The sequence below is a fragment of the Nerophis ophidion genome, linkage group LG26 (assembly GCF_033978795.1).
Source record: "Nerophis ophidion isolate RoL-2023_Sa linkage group LG26, RoL_Noph_v1.0, whole genome shotgun sequence".
Taxonomy (NCBI): domain Eukaryota; kingdom Metazoa; phylum Chordata; class Actinopteri; order Syngnathiformes; family Syngnathidae; genus Nerophis; species Nerophis ophidion.
In genome coordinates, this window is record NC_084636.1 from 19,565,210 (window position 1) to 19,580,459 (window position 15,250).

At 41.6% G+C, this 15,250-nt stretch overlaps 1 protein-coding gene across 2 annotated transcripts in view; it reads left to right on the forward strand.

The window, feature by feature from the left end:
- Positions 1 to 625: 625 nt before the first annotated feature.
- faf1 (Fas (TNFRSF6) associated factor 1) overlaps positions 626 to 15,250 on the forward strand; it is a 269,960-nt gene continuing 255,335 nt past the window's right edge. The window contains exons 1-2 of one of the 2 annotated variants that reach the window (XM_061888509.1): positions 626 to 927; positions 5,862 to 5,930. In XM_061888509.1, the coding sequence (XP_061744493.1) occupies positions 868 to 927; positions 5,862 to 5,930 (129 nt within the window). In that variant the 5' untranslated portion in view covers positions 626 to 867. Of the gene's footprint in view, positions 928 to 5,861; positions 5,931 to 15,250 lie in introns of those variants that run through there. The other variant, XM_061888510.1, reaches the window with a different exon arrangement.

The following is a 15,250-nucleotide window of genomic DNA, read 5'->3' on the forward strand; positions in this document are numbered from 1 at the left end:
GAAAAAATCACAAGACTACTTCATCTCTACAGATCTGTTTCATGAGGGGTTCCCTCAATCATCAGGAGATGATCTCCTGATGATTGAGGGAACCCCTCATGAAACAGATCTGTAGAGATGAAGTAGTCTTGTGATTTTTTCCCACACCTACATATTGCGCTCTACCACGGTATCGAGCACTATTCTCTGGATAATCCAATCAAGACATATGTATATATATATATATATATATATATATATATATATATATATATATATATATATATATATATATATATATATATATATATATATATATATATATATATACATATATATACTTATACATATATATATGTATATATATATATATATATATATATATACATATATATATATATATATATATTCTATCTGTTTATCACTATAATTGTATAGTTATCCGTTTAATTTATTTCATCAAGTCATAAGTTAATGAATGATGATGATCACGATGATAATTATTGATATTAATATTATTATACGCTGTATACATATATATACATATATATATATATATAGTTTTTTATTTATTTATTTATTTTTATTTTAGTCGCACATCCTATGGGTGGCTCACATAACTCACAGCATGCATCACGTCCTCGGCTCTGTTACGGCATTTGTCACTACTTTACGTCAGCTACCGTAAAGCGTCAAACAGTACGCTACTGTGTAGAATGATTGTCTCCAGCAGCTAAATTCCAAACAAAGCTAAAAATATTCATTTGTTAAGCGCCCCAAACGGTAACCGCATCTAATTGAACGTTTTTTATTACACTTTAGTGTCCCGTGAAGCGAGCGAGAGATAAGAGCTTGTGGAAGAAGCGTTGCTTTTAGCCAGTCATTGCCATGGCCTCCCACAGCGGCGACAGCAACACGGACAGAGAGATGATTCTGGCAGACTTTCAGGTGTGTGTGTCGTCATTGTTACTTGCAAGAGTTTGTTGGTGTAAATATGTCTACATTTGAGCCAAGTGGCATACCGAGAATCAGTTTCTCTTTCTGTTGCAAGCACAGTGAGCTAACAAACTGACAGCTTGCTAACAGAAGGCTGTTATTAGCATGAAACTGTCTCTCTTGTCAACAGCAGTCAAAAGGCGCTCCAAATACTCAACTAACCGATCTTAAACACCATTTTTAGTGGGTTGAAAGATCTTCATAACTGTTGTCCTACTTCTCCACGTCTCACACAGTGTGTCATGTAGATCTTACCGTGTAAACAATGTTACTTACAGGGTGTGAAGTAATTCACTTTAAATACACACTGTTCTCATATTCCTCAAAGAGTTTAATGCAGTCGAGTATAGTCGCAATACATCAAACTTCACTTTGTTTTAAACGTTCAAAGCGCTGCTACAGTTTTCAAATAATGCTGTCGAGATTATCATGACATATTAGGCCTGGGCGATATTGGCCTAAAACAGGGGTGTCAAACTCATTTTAGATTGGGGGCCACATGGAGAAAAATCTACTCCCAAGTGGGAAATCACAGTACAATAACTTAAAAATAAAGACAAGTTCAGATTGTTTTATTTGTTAAAAAATAGAACAAGCACATTCTGAAAATTCATTAATCATAATGTGTTTTTTTTTACACTTACATGTTGCGGTTAATAGTATTCTATCTTTATCTGTCGCTATTTATACTTTCTGTATGAATTATCTGATAATGTTCATCAGTCAACATCCATCAATCCATCCATTTCCTACTGCTTGTCCCTTTCGAGGTCGTGGGGGCTGCTGGAGCTATCTCAGCTGCATTTGGGCGGAAGGCGGGGTACACCCTGGACAAGTCGCCATCTCCTCGCAGGGCCAACACAGATAGACAGCAACATTCACACTCACATTCACACACTAGGGCCAATTTAGTGTTGCCAATCAACCTATCCCCGGGGGCATGTGGAGGTGGGAGGAAGCCGGAGTACCCGAAGGGAACATATTGATGTTAATTTTCAATCTATCAAGATAAAAAAATATCAAAATCAAAATACAGGATGTTATTTATGTAGTGTGCTCATTTTCTTCTACTGGTGTACTAATAACATCATGTGGTTTATTTTGCACATATGTAGCATCATCTACAAAGATGCAAATGATTGCTATTGTGACATCTAGTGGACACAATTACAACAGTTTCTTTCATTCAAAAATTTCAGCTCATTTTTATACTTAGCGAACTCATTCCCGCGGGCCGGATAAAATCTGTTAGGCCCGCGGGCTGTATGTTTGACACCCCAGGCCCAAAAATAAACCCCCCGATTTTTTTTTTTTTTTTTTAACAACAAATCGATTTACAGTTGTTATTAACCTATTTATTTAATTTTTTTTAATTTTTACAGAGATATTTAAACAAGTTTTTACTCTATTGGATCAAACACTAGCAATTTGAAACGACACTGCATATACTGCATCTTACTCTTGGCAACATTATGATTCGTACAATGTTGTTCTTTTTAGATCAGATATACATTGTACTTATTATGGAATACTTTTCAAATAATTAAATTAAGAGCTTCCCTTGGGAATACTTCTGTTAACAAAAATGTAGCAATGCACATTGGATGCAAATAAATAATCTCCAACATTCAGATCAATAAGGTGCAAACTTCTGTCTTTAGGAACATACCGTCTTGAGTAGAATACTTTCATTGCATGCAAATAAACAATCTCCAACATTGTGATCAATAAAGTGCAGACTTTTGTCTTGAATAACATATTTCTGTAAATAAAAATGTAGTACTATACATTGTATCCAAATAAATAATCAAGTAAAACATTGGGAGGACTACAGTTGGTTTCATTCACACATCTTGGCATTGTGCAGAATAACTGCTTTAGTGATCGCTCTACGCATTGTGCGACAAAATAAAGTACTATCTAATCTCTAATCTTCTTTCTCATACAATGATGGCTTGTCATACATACATGGTGTTGATGATTGCACCATAGTAATGTGATTTTTCTCCCATAGTTTCCTTTTTGTTTGCCTCGTTAAGAGTTGTAATTCCCGCACTTGGCTGGAAGAAATTTGTTGTGCGGATGCAGATATTGAAAACACCAAATTCAATGTCTTAGAAGATCAGCAAAAATATATTTTAATCAGAAATATCGGGCTTATTTTTATGCATTAAATACTTTGTGGGGTCTTCTTTTAAATGACTTCTTCCATCAATGCAGCATGGCGTGAAAGCGATTTAAGCCATTGGTAGCGTCATTCATTGTTGCATTGTTAGTTAGGTCTGTTATGACGCCGTCAGTGTGTGAATGTGTGTGTGAATGGGCGAATGTGGAAATACTGTCGAAGCGCTTTGGGCTCCTTAAAAAGGGGTAGAAAAGCGCTATACAAGTACAACCCATTTACCATTTGTTATCTCTTCTTTTCCTCTTGACAATACCCCATGGATTTTCAGTGGGGGTCAGGTCAGATGAGTTTGTTGTCAATCAAGGATAGTACTACTACGGCCATTAAACCAGTTGCCGTAAAATGAAATAAGCATCTCCATAAAACCTGAATGCAGAAGAAAGTGTGAAGTGCTCTAAAATTTGCTGCTGGGGGGCTGCATTGACAGTGGACTTCTAAAAACACAGTGGACCAACAGCAGATGGCATGGTAGCCCAAATAATTGACTGTGAGAACTTCACACTAAACTTTAAGCAATCCCCTTGACATCCAGACTCTGGGACTTTCTGATTGTCAAATTTTCATGGTTGACAATTTTCTCAATGCTACTGTTATCCCTTTTTGGTGGTGTTCTTTTTCCTTCTACAGTTCTCATACGACTCATTTCTATGAATATGCTCGTATACACCACTCCGTTTGGATAGAATGAATGTGTGTGACTGTCTTCTGGACATCTGTCACGCCAGCAGTCTTCCGCATGATTGTGTAGCCTACTGACCCAGACTGAGAGACCATTTAAAGACTCCGGAAACCTGTGTATGTGTTTCCAGTTTGTCGATTAAAGCGTAAAACTATCCATCCATCCATTTTCTACCGCTTATTCCTTTTCGGGGTCGCGGGGGGAGCTGGCGCCTATCTCAGCTACAATCGGGCGGAACGCAGGGTACACCCTGGACAAGTCGCCACCTCATCGCAGGGCCAACACTGATAGACAGACAACATTCACACTCACATTCACACGCTAGGGCCAATTTAGTGTTGCCAATCAACCTATCCCCAGGTGCATGTCTTTGGAAGTGGGAGGAAGCGTAAAACTATGTCTTTCCAATATTGAACTTTTTACAATATTGTAATTTTCTTAGACTTTGAAATCTGGGTATTCATTAACTTTAAGCCATAATCATCAAGTCTGCCAAAAAATGCCTTCTAAAATCTTAAGCTATGTGTAACAAATCGATATACCAAGTTGGTTTCACTTGGTGAAATGAGTGACCAAAAATAATGGACTTTTTCATAGGAGGGTCTTGGAATAGTCGACAATTCAATTCGAAAGAGTCAGATTTGACTATAATCTTGCAATCAAACTGTCGGGCGATATTCATTCATATATATACACTTAAAGGCCTACTGAAATTAGATTTTCTTATTCAAACGGAGATAGCAGGTCCATTCTATGTGTCATACTTAATCATTTCGCGATATTGCCATATTTTTGCTGAAAGTATTTAGTAGAGAACATCGACGATAAAGTTTGCAACTTTTGGTCGCTAATAAAAAAGCCTTGCCTTTACTGGAAGTAGCAGACGATGACGTCACCGGTGTGAGGCCTCCTCACATCATCACATTGTTTATAATGTGAGCCTCCAGCAGCAAGAGCTATTAGGACCCTAGAAAGCAACAATTTCCCCATTAATTTGAGCGAGGATGAAAGATTCGGGGATGAGGAAATTTAGAGTGAAGGCCTAGAAAAAAAGAAAAGAAAAAAAAGGCGAGGGCAAGTGAGAACGTTTCAGATGTTTTTAGACACATTTACTAGGATAAATCTGGGAACTCCCTTAACTGCCTATTGTGTTGTTAGTGTTTTAGTGAGTTAAAGAGTACCTTAAAGTCGGAGGGGTGTCGCCACGGGTGTTTTGACGCCAGAGTCTCTGAGAGAAGTCACGACAGCAGGAGGACGCTGGCTCCGCTGATCTCCGGTAAGAGGCGACTTATTTCCACAATTTTCTCACCGAAAACTGCCGGTTGACATGTAGTCGTGATCCATGTTCGCTTGACCGCTCTGATCCGTATTAATTCTTCACCTCCGGGAATTTTAAACAAGGAAACACCGTGTGTTTGTGTGGCTAAAGGCTAAAATCTTCCCACCTACATCTTTCTACTTTGACTTCTCCATTATTAATTGAACAAATTGCAAAAGATTCAGCAACACAGATGTCCAAAATACTGTGTAATTGCACGATGAAAAGAGACGACTTTTAGCCGTAAGTGGTGCTGAGCTAATATGTCCCCTCCAACCAATAACGTCACAAACACGAGTCATCATTTCACAACGTTTTCAACAGGAAACTCTACAGGAAATTTAAAATTGTAATTTAGAAAACTAAACCGGCCGTATTGGCATGTGTTGCAATGTTAATATTTCATCATTGATATATAAACTATCAGACTGTGTGGTCGGTAGTAGTGGGTTTCAGTAGGCCTTTAATACAGGCTTACAGAAATACTTTAGATAACCTGGCCAAATTTGTTATTCCCATGTGTCCAAAAGTTTTGGGGACTCAAGAGTCAAGATTGATTGTCTACTCGGTTCTCCGCCAGAGTTTAAGTCGACCTCACTAAATTGTATCGGCAAACACAAATATCAAGTCGAATCGAACCATTGTTAAAATGAATTCTTAAACCCCTTCTTACAAACAAATTTTCTTATTTTTTCTGTTTACAGCTTTGCACTGGAATTGACAACATTGCAGAGGCAATCACCCTTCTTGAGCTTAATAACTGGGATTTAGTGGTAAGTTCATTGTCTTTTCTGTGTTGGTCTGCCAAACAACCTTTGATACAGGCTTATTACATGCATTCGGACGATGAAGCATCTGTTGTGTGGCTACATTTATAAAGCTGTGGATTCTATACCAAAACATTGCATCCTCACAACCCTCAGAATCTCCATAAGCAAGAAAATATATACACATCTGTAAAACTCACTCATAAATCTCATCTTGTTCACCTGAATTGTGTGCAAGAGTTCCTCACACTACTCTCACAATCATCAATTATTGCTGATTCAAAAGCTTTTGAATTTGGTGATGCAGTTAAAGATTACACTTTGTACTCTCAATGACGGAAGACTGAGACGAAAAATCCAAAGAACATTACGTTTTCAGATGGATGTGTTGAGCACCGAAAATGTTTGTATTTTTGCCGGGCTAAGTAACAGCATATCTAATAAAATCAAATCAACCATTTTTTTTTGGGAGAGCTAAGTCACTGCATATTTCACATAAAACAAAAAAAACAATTGTAATGTCAACATTTGACCAATCAAGCAGGGAAAAGGGGCTGTTTACAACTTGCTCAAAATACAAATTTTCAAACCAAAAAACATAACAATGCCACCATTGGCTAGCTTATCTTAACCGTTGCCGGTTTAAGAGGACAGTGAATATTTTTTTTAGAATTTAAATAACAATAATGTGCAAGGTTTGTCCTTGATATAATTGAATGTGGCGCTCTGCAACAGCATTTTTATTGTGCCTCACTGCCAACTCAGCCTACGTTCAATTTGATGAAATGACAAAACATTTAGCTAGTATTTGTGTTATTGGAACACTAACAAAGTTAGCAGTTAAATAAAGGACGAGTGAGCATCCCCGTAAACAAACTAAATACTTTATAAACAAGATGTGGCAACGTTCCCGACACATAGCCTGCTGCATTGTAACTCTCAGTCCCACATAAAATATTTTTCTCCTCCAACAGCATTGCGCTCTTATACACAAAGAGACGCCACGGAAGTAAGAGTGAGTGAAATGAAGTAAAGCGAAAGGCCGATCCCAAATCACACTCACCCTACTTTTTAGCCCCATCCCTACATTTTGCACGTTTCCATGACGGTAGTGGTGTCCCAATGACTCTCTGCATGTAAGAGTAGTGGGTATGAATTTAGCCCTTTAAACTGAGGGATTTCAGATGCTGACTTGCTCATGTAGGGCCAGAATAAAATGCACAATTTAGTACAGTGGTGCCCATACTTTTTCTGCAGGTGAGCTACTTTTCAATTGACTAAGTTGAAGGAATGTACATCAATTATATATATAATTTATATTTATTTATGAAGATGTCGTTTTTATTAACAAGTCAAATGTGTTTAATGACAATACAAGCACGTTTAGTGTTTCCCCCAGAAAATGTGTTAGTTAAGGAGGTGTCTCTCCGGGAGATACACGTGAGATACTAAGTATGTCATTATTATGACTTATTAAGTCACATTAATGACAAAATAATGACTTACTAAGTCACAATAATGACAAAATAATGACTTACTAAGTGAAATGAATGACTTACTGTAAGTAAGCGTTTGCAATAAGCATTTGAAAAAAAGAGTTTAAAGTGGGGCCACATTTATATTGTTACATATGCTTAAGTCATCATGCTTAATTTATTACACCATTTTGTAAGCCTGTAGTTGATTTTTATTATGTAAATGTTATATTTTTATCAACATGTGATAGCAGGGACTCTGCCATTCAAAACTAGGCTGCTACATTACTAATGATTAATGTAACTATAGCTGAAAATATTGTACAATAGCAATAGGAGAGACTATTCATCCCTGAACACCATGGAGTTCATGTAGGCTTTATGATGCAGTTTAATTATTATATCCACTATCAGAGACATAAACTTTTCATTTAACATATTGTTTTTTTGCTTCTTCAACACATAACTTAGTTGCTATCTGTAGGTCAACAATGCTTGTCTTTCTCTCAGACAGACAGGGCTTTTCATGTGGGGTGCATACACACACACATGCAGACACATGCACGCATACACACATGTGCGTACAGTGAACTAACGTTACGTTAAAAGCTAATTAACCTTCACCTCAAGAACTGCGAGCGAGCTGATCTGTCACTTTTTTCTAGAACGTCAACGGATTAATAGTGATGTTACTAGTAGTTGAGCTGAGGACTGGGAGGTGTTTATCATAATTTGGGAAGAGTCCGTTGCCTTAAGCCTACCTGCTAAACACCTATCTGCTCACCCCTCTCTCCTCTCTACCTTTATGCGCTCTGAATACGCACTGCTGATTGGCTGTTACCGCTCTGCGTGTAATTAATCAGATGGTTTTGTGGGTGTGACAATGCTGGGGTACAGTGGGTGTGACAATGCTGAGGGGCAGCAGCACAGCAGAGAGACATACTAGACGTTAGTTTAGGCGGTGGTTCTTTGTTGTTAAGGCGGCCGCCTTAACAACAAAGCGCTGCAGGAAACCCTGTTTATTGTTAATATATATTTTATACATATTGTGTATATACATTTATATATATATATGTTATATATATTATATACATATATTATGTATATATATATATATATTTATATATATATATATATATTGTGTATATATATGTATATTATATACTATATATTATATATGTATTATAATATATATTATACATATGTGTATATATATATATATATATATATATATATATATGTATATGTATATGTATATATATATATGTATATGTATATGTATATATATATATATATGTATATGTATATGTATATATATATATATATGTGTAAATTAAATGAAAGTCCAATGAGACGTCCACTGTTCCGCCTACTGAAATGCGATTTTCTTATTTAAAGGCCTACTGAAATGAGATTTTCCTATTTAAACGGGGATAGCAGGTCCATTCTATGTGTCATACTTGATCATTTTGCGATATTGCCATATTTTTGATGAAAGGATTTAGTAGAGAACATCGACGAAAAAGTTTGCAACATTTGGTCGCTAATAAAAAAAGCCTTGCCTGTACCGGAAGTAGCAGACGATGTGCGCGTGACGTAGAGCTGGGCGATATATCGATACATACGATATATTGCGGGTTTGTCTCTGTGCGATATAGAAAATGACTATATCGTAATATTTGAGTATACGTTCTCACGCAGTTGCTTTTAGCGGCGGGCGACGCCGGGCGTACACTTCAGGCTCTTCTCGCTCTTTCCTGTCTCTCCTCACAGACAAGCAGGCGCACATTCTTACATACGTCACAAAGTGTCACGTAACATGCGTGTCCGCCCTCGCAGAGCAGAAAGATAGCATACTGGGCCGTACGAGAGAAAGAAGCTGCGGATCTGGTAACAATGTCACTGGTTGTAGCGGACATGTTCTTCCAGCCCGATCCAAACTATAAGTAGTCTGCTCCAATCGCATAATTACACAGATTTCCGGACATCTGTGTTGCTGATTCTTTTGCAATTTGTTTAATTAATAATGGAGACTACAAAGAAGAAATATGTTGGTGGAAAGCGGTGTTTTGCGGTCGGCTGTAGCAAAACAAACACAGCCTGTGTTTCTTTGTTTACATTCCCTAAAGATGACGGTGAAGCTTTAATATGGAACAGAGCGGTCAAGCGAACATGGTTCTCTACCACATGTCAACCGGCAGGTTTCGGTGAGAAAATCGTGGTAATAAGTCAGCTCTTACCGTAGACATGAGCGGAACTTGTCGTTCCTCCTGCAGCTGTCAAAGAGACAGCTGCGACTTTGGCTCCTCCGTGGCTTCCCTCAGAGACACTAGCGGTCACCACACCCCTCCGACTTTCAGGTATGACTATATAATCTCACTAAAACACTAGTAACACAATAAGCAGATAAGGGACTTTCCAGAATTATCCTAGTAAATGTTTCTAATAACATCTGAATCGCTCCCACTGCCCTTGTCTTTTTTTTTCTTCTAGTCCTTCACTCTCACTATCCTCATCCAAGAATCTTTCATCCTTGCTCAAATAATAAGGAAATAATCGATTACTCGGTCCGAATCGCTCTAGCTGCTGGTGGCCATGATTGTAAACAATGTGCGGATGTGAGGAGCTCTACAACCAGTGACGTCACGCTAGGGCTGGGCGATATTGCCTTTTTTAAATATTGCGATATTTTTAGGCCATTTCGCGATATACGATATATATTACGATATTTTGCCTTGGCCTTGAATGAACACTTGATGCATATAATCACAGCAGTATGATGATTATATGTGTGAACATTAAAACATTCTTCATACTGCATTCATATATGCTACTTTTAAACTTTCATGCAGAGAGGGAAATCACAACTAAGTCAATTGAACAAAAGTTTATTTATTAAAGTTATTAAGCAATGGTACAAACATTCAAGTTATTTCCAAAACATAAAGTGCAAGATTTTCAGAGACATTTTAAGTGTCAAATAAAAATGAGCTGCATAATAGGAAATCAAATAGTTTTCATCCTTCACTATGTGGTATGTTACAAGGTTATGAAATTCTCTTCATTCTCTAGCGAGTGACTTTTGAAATGATGCTACATATTAGCAGCAGAGGTGGGTAAAGTAGCCAAAAACTGTACTCAAGTAAGAGTACTGTTACTTTAGAGATTTATTACTCAAGTAAAAGTAAGGAGTAGTCACCCAAATATTTACTTGAGTAAAAGTAAAAAGTATGTTGTGAAAAAACTATTCAAGTACTGAGTAACTGATGAGTAACCTCATTATGGCAACAAATAATGCACAAAAACATAAGAATAGCAATGAGCAAATTCAGAGCCAGGAATATCTCTTAAGCAACTAAAACAATGATATATATTAAATAATAATACATCTGAGCTGCTACCTTACCGTGGTAGAGGAGTTTGCGTGTCCCAATGATCCTAGGAGCTATGTTGTCTGGGGGCTTTCATGCCCCCTGGTAGGGTCTCCAAAGACAAACAGGTCCTAGGTGAGTGATCAGACAAAGAGCAGCTCAAAGACTTCTATGGAATTACAACAAAATTAACTCAGTTTTCCCTTGCCCGGACGCGGGTCACCGGGGCCCCGCTCTGGAGCCAGGCCCGGAGTTGGGGCACGATGGCGAGCGCCTGGTGGCCAGGCCTGTTCCCATGGGGCCCGGCCGGGCACAGCCCGAAGAGGCAACGTGGGTCATCCCTCCAATGGGCTCACCACTCATAGGAGGGGCCATAGAGGTCGGGTGCATTGTGAGCTGGGCGACAGCCGAAGGCAGGGCACTTGGCGGTCCGATCCTCGGCTACATAAGCTAGCTCTTGGGATGTGGAATGTCACCTCACTGGGGGGGAAAGAGCCTGAGCTAGTGCGCGAGGTAGAGAAGTTTCGGCTGGATATAGTCGGACTCACCTCGACGCACAGCAAGGGCTCTGGAACCAGTTCTCTTGAGAGGGACTGGACTCTCTTCCACTCTGGCGTTGCCGGCAGTGAGAGGCGACGGGCTGGGGTGGCAATTCTCGTTGCCCCCCGGCTCAAAGCCTGCACGTTGGAGTTCAACCCAGTGGACGAGAGGGTAGCTTCCCTCCGCCTTCGGGTGGGGGGACGGGTCCTGACTGTTGTTTGTGCTTATGCACCAAACAGCAGTTCAGAGTACCCACCCTTTTTGGGTACACTCGAGGGAGTACTGGAAAGTGCTCCCCCGGGCGATTCCCTTGTCCTACTGGGGGACTTCAACGCTCATGTTGGCAACGACAGTGAAACCTGGAGAGGCGTGATTGGGAAGAATGGTCACCCGGATCTAAACCCGAGTGGTGTTTTGTTATTGGACTTTTGTGCTCGTCACGGATTGTCCATAACGAACACCATGTTCAAACATAAGGGTGTCCATATGTGCACTTGGCACCAGGACACCCTAGGCCGCAGTTCCATGATCGACTTTGTAGTTGTGTCATCGGATTTGCGGCCTCATGTTTTGGACACTCGGGTGAAGAGAGGGGCAGAGCTTTCTACCGATCACCACTTGGTGGTGAGTTGGCTGCGATGGTGGGGGAGGATGCCGGACAGACCTGGCAGGCCCAAGCGCATTGTGAGGGTCTGCTGGGAACATCTGGCAGAGTCTCCTGTCAGAGAGAGTTTCAATTCACACCTCCGGGAGAACTTTGAACATGTCACGAGGGAGGTGCGGGACATTGAGTCCGAGTGGACCATGTTCCGAACCTCTATTGTCGAGGCAGCTGATTGGAGCTGTGGCCGCAAGGTTGTTGGTGCCTGTCGTGGCGGTAATCCCAGAACCCGTTGGTGGACACCAGCAGTGAGGGATGCCGTCAAGCGGAAGAAAGAGTCCTATCGGGTTCTTTTGGCTCATAGGACTCCGGAGGCAGTGGACGGGTACCGACGGGCCAAGCGGTGTGCAGCTTTAGCGGTCGCGGAGGCAAAAACTCGGACATGGGAAGAGTTCGGGGAAGCCATGGAAAACGACTTCCGGACGGCTTCGAAGCGATTCTGGACCACCATACGCCGCCTCAGGAAGGGGAAGCAGTGCACTATCAACACCGTGTATGGTGCAGATGGTGTTCTGCTGACTTCGACTGCGGATGTTGTGGATCGGTGGAAGGAATACTTCGAAGATCTCCTCAATCCCACCAACACGTCTTCCCTTGAGGAAGCGGTGCCCGGGGAAACTGTGGTGGACTCTCCTATTTCTGGGGATGAGGTTGCTGAGGTAGTCAAAAAGCTCCTCGGCGGCAAGGCCCCGGGGGTAGATGAGATCCGCCCGGAGTTCCTTAAGGCTCTGGATGCTGTGGGGCTGTCTTGGTTGACAAGACTCTGCAGCATCGCGTGGACATCGGGGGCGGTACCTCTGGATTGGCAGACCGGGGTGGTGGTCCCTCTCTTTAAGAAGGGGGACCGGAGGGTGTGTTCCAACTATCGTGGGATCACACTCCTCAGCCTTCCCGGTAAGGTTTATTCAGGTGTACTGGAGAGGAGGATACGCCGGATAGTTGAACCTCGGATCCAGGAGGAACAGGGTGGTTTTCGTCCTGGTCGTGGAACTGTGGACCAGCTCTTTACTCTCGGCAGGGTTCTTGAGGGTGCATGGGAGTTTGCCCAACCAGTCTACATGTGCTTTGTGGACTTGGAGAAGGCATTCGACCGTGTCCCTCGGGAAGTCCTGTGGGGAGTGCTCAGAGAGTATGGGGTACCGGACTGTCTTATTGTGGCGGCCCGCTCCCTGTATGATCAGTGTCAGAGCTTGGTCCGCATTGCTGGCAGTAAGTCGGACACGTTTCCAGTGAGGGTTGGACTCCGCCAAGGCTGTCCTCTGTCACCGATTCTGTTCATAACTTTTATGGACAGAATCTCTAGGCGCAGTCAAGGCGTTGAGGGGTTCCGGTTTGGTGACCGCAGGTTTAGGTCTCTGCTTTTTGCAGATGATGTGGTCCTGATGGCTTCATCTGACCGGGATCTTCAGCTCTCACTGGATCGGTTCGCAGCCGAGTGTGAAGCGACCGGAATGAGAATCAGCACCTCCAAGTCCGAGTCCATGGTTCTCGCCCGGAAAAGGGTGGAGGGCCATCTCCGGGTTGGGGAGGAGACCCTGCCCCAAGTGGAGGAGTGCAAGTACCTAGGAGTCTTGTTCACGAGTGGGGGAAGAGTGGATCGTGAGATCGACAGGCGGATCGGTGCGGCGTCTTCAGTAATGCGAACGTTGTATCGATCCGTTGTGGTGAAGAAGGAGCTGAGCCGGAAGGCAAAGCTCTCAATTTACCGGTCGATCTACGTTCCCATCCTCACCTATGGTCATGAGCTTTGGGTCATGACCGAAAGGATAAGATCACGGGTACAAGCGGGTGGCGGGGCTCTCCCTTAGAGATAGGGTGAGAAGCTCTGCCATCCGGGAGGAACTCAAAGTAAAGCCGCTGCTTCTCCACATCGAGAGGAGCCAGATGAGGTGGCTCGGGCATCTGGTCAGGATGCCACCCGAACGCCTCCCTAGGGAGGTGTTTAGGGCACGTCCAGTCGGCAGGAGGTCACGGGGAAGACCCAGGACTCGTTGGGAAGACTATGTCTCCCGGCTGGCCTGGGAACGCCTCGGGATCCCCCGGGAAGAGCTAGACGAAGTGGCTGGTGAGAGGGAAGTCTGGGTTTCCCTGCTTAGGCTGCTGCCCCCGCGACCCGACCTCGGATAAGTGGAAGATGATGGATGGATGGATGGACATTAAAATAAAAAAAAAGGCAATTTGAGCCACAATAACTTAACAGCACCATAGCCTCAGTAGGCATTCATTGATCGACTGACTGAAACTTGTATTAGTAGATTGCACAGTACAGTACATATTCCGTACGATTGACCACTAAATGGTAACACTCCAATAAGTTTTTCAACGTTAATCAATTATTTAATAAATGACCAAGTCGAGGTGATCTACCTCATATATATATACACACATGTATCATATACATACACACACATATCATATCGGTGTACCCCGCCTTCCGCCCAATTGTAGCTGAGATAGGTGCCAGCGCCCCCCGCGACCTTAAAAGGAAATAGGCGGTAGGAAATGGATGGATATATATATATATATATATATGATTCTGATGATTGCATTGATTGGAATCAGACAGTATTGCTGAAAACGTCCACGTTTTCAATGGAGGAGAAAAAAAGTTCTTCCTTTCTGTCTAATACCACATGAAAGTCGTTGATTTTTGGCATCTTATTTGTCCAGCTTCTATATTCGTTTTTATACACTTTACAATAAATACATTGGCGGCAAACTCCGTATCTTGCTAGCTTGTTTGCGCTGGCTTTCGGAGACTCTTATTTTGTTAGCGCAGGCGCGATGTAGCGGCACTTTTATTGTGAAGACAGGAACTGTGCGATCAGGCTTTAGGCTTTTGACGGGAAGTACGGTTCAAATAAAGTGTCTTTTTTCCTTTACACTTTTAATTGATTGATTGAAACTTTTATTAGTAGATTGCACAGTACAGTACATATTCCGTACAATTGACTGCTAAATAGTAACAGCCTAATAAGTTTTTCAACTTTTTTAAGTCGGATTCGACATGTGACGGTCACGTGACCGCCTGGCTCTGTTTGATTGGTCCAACGTCACCAGTGACTGCATGTGATTGGTGAAAGGCAGGCATGCGTAGATCCTACTTTGAAAAACCAAAACAAACATTAATAGATTGATAAAAAAAAAGTAGCGAGTAACGAGCTGAATGTACATGAACGGAACGGAGTAAAAGTAGCGTTTCTTCTCTATAAATATACTCAAGTAAAAGTATGTTGCATAAAAACTACTCCTAGAAGTACAATATATCCCAAAAGTTAC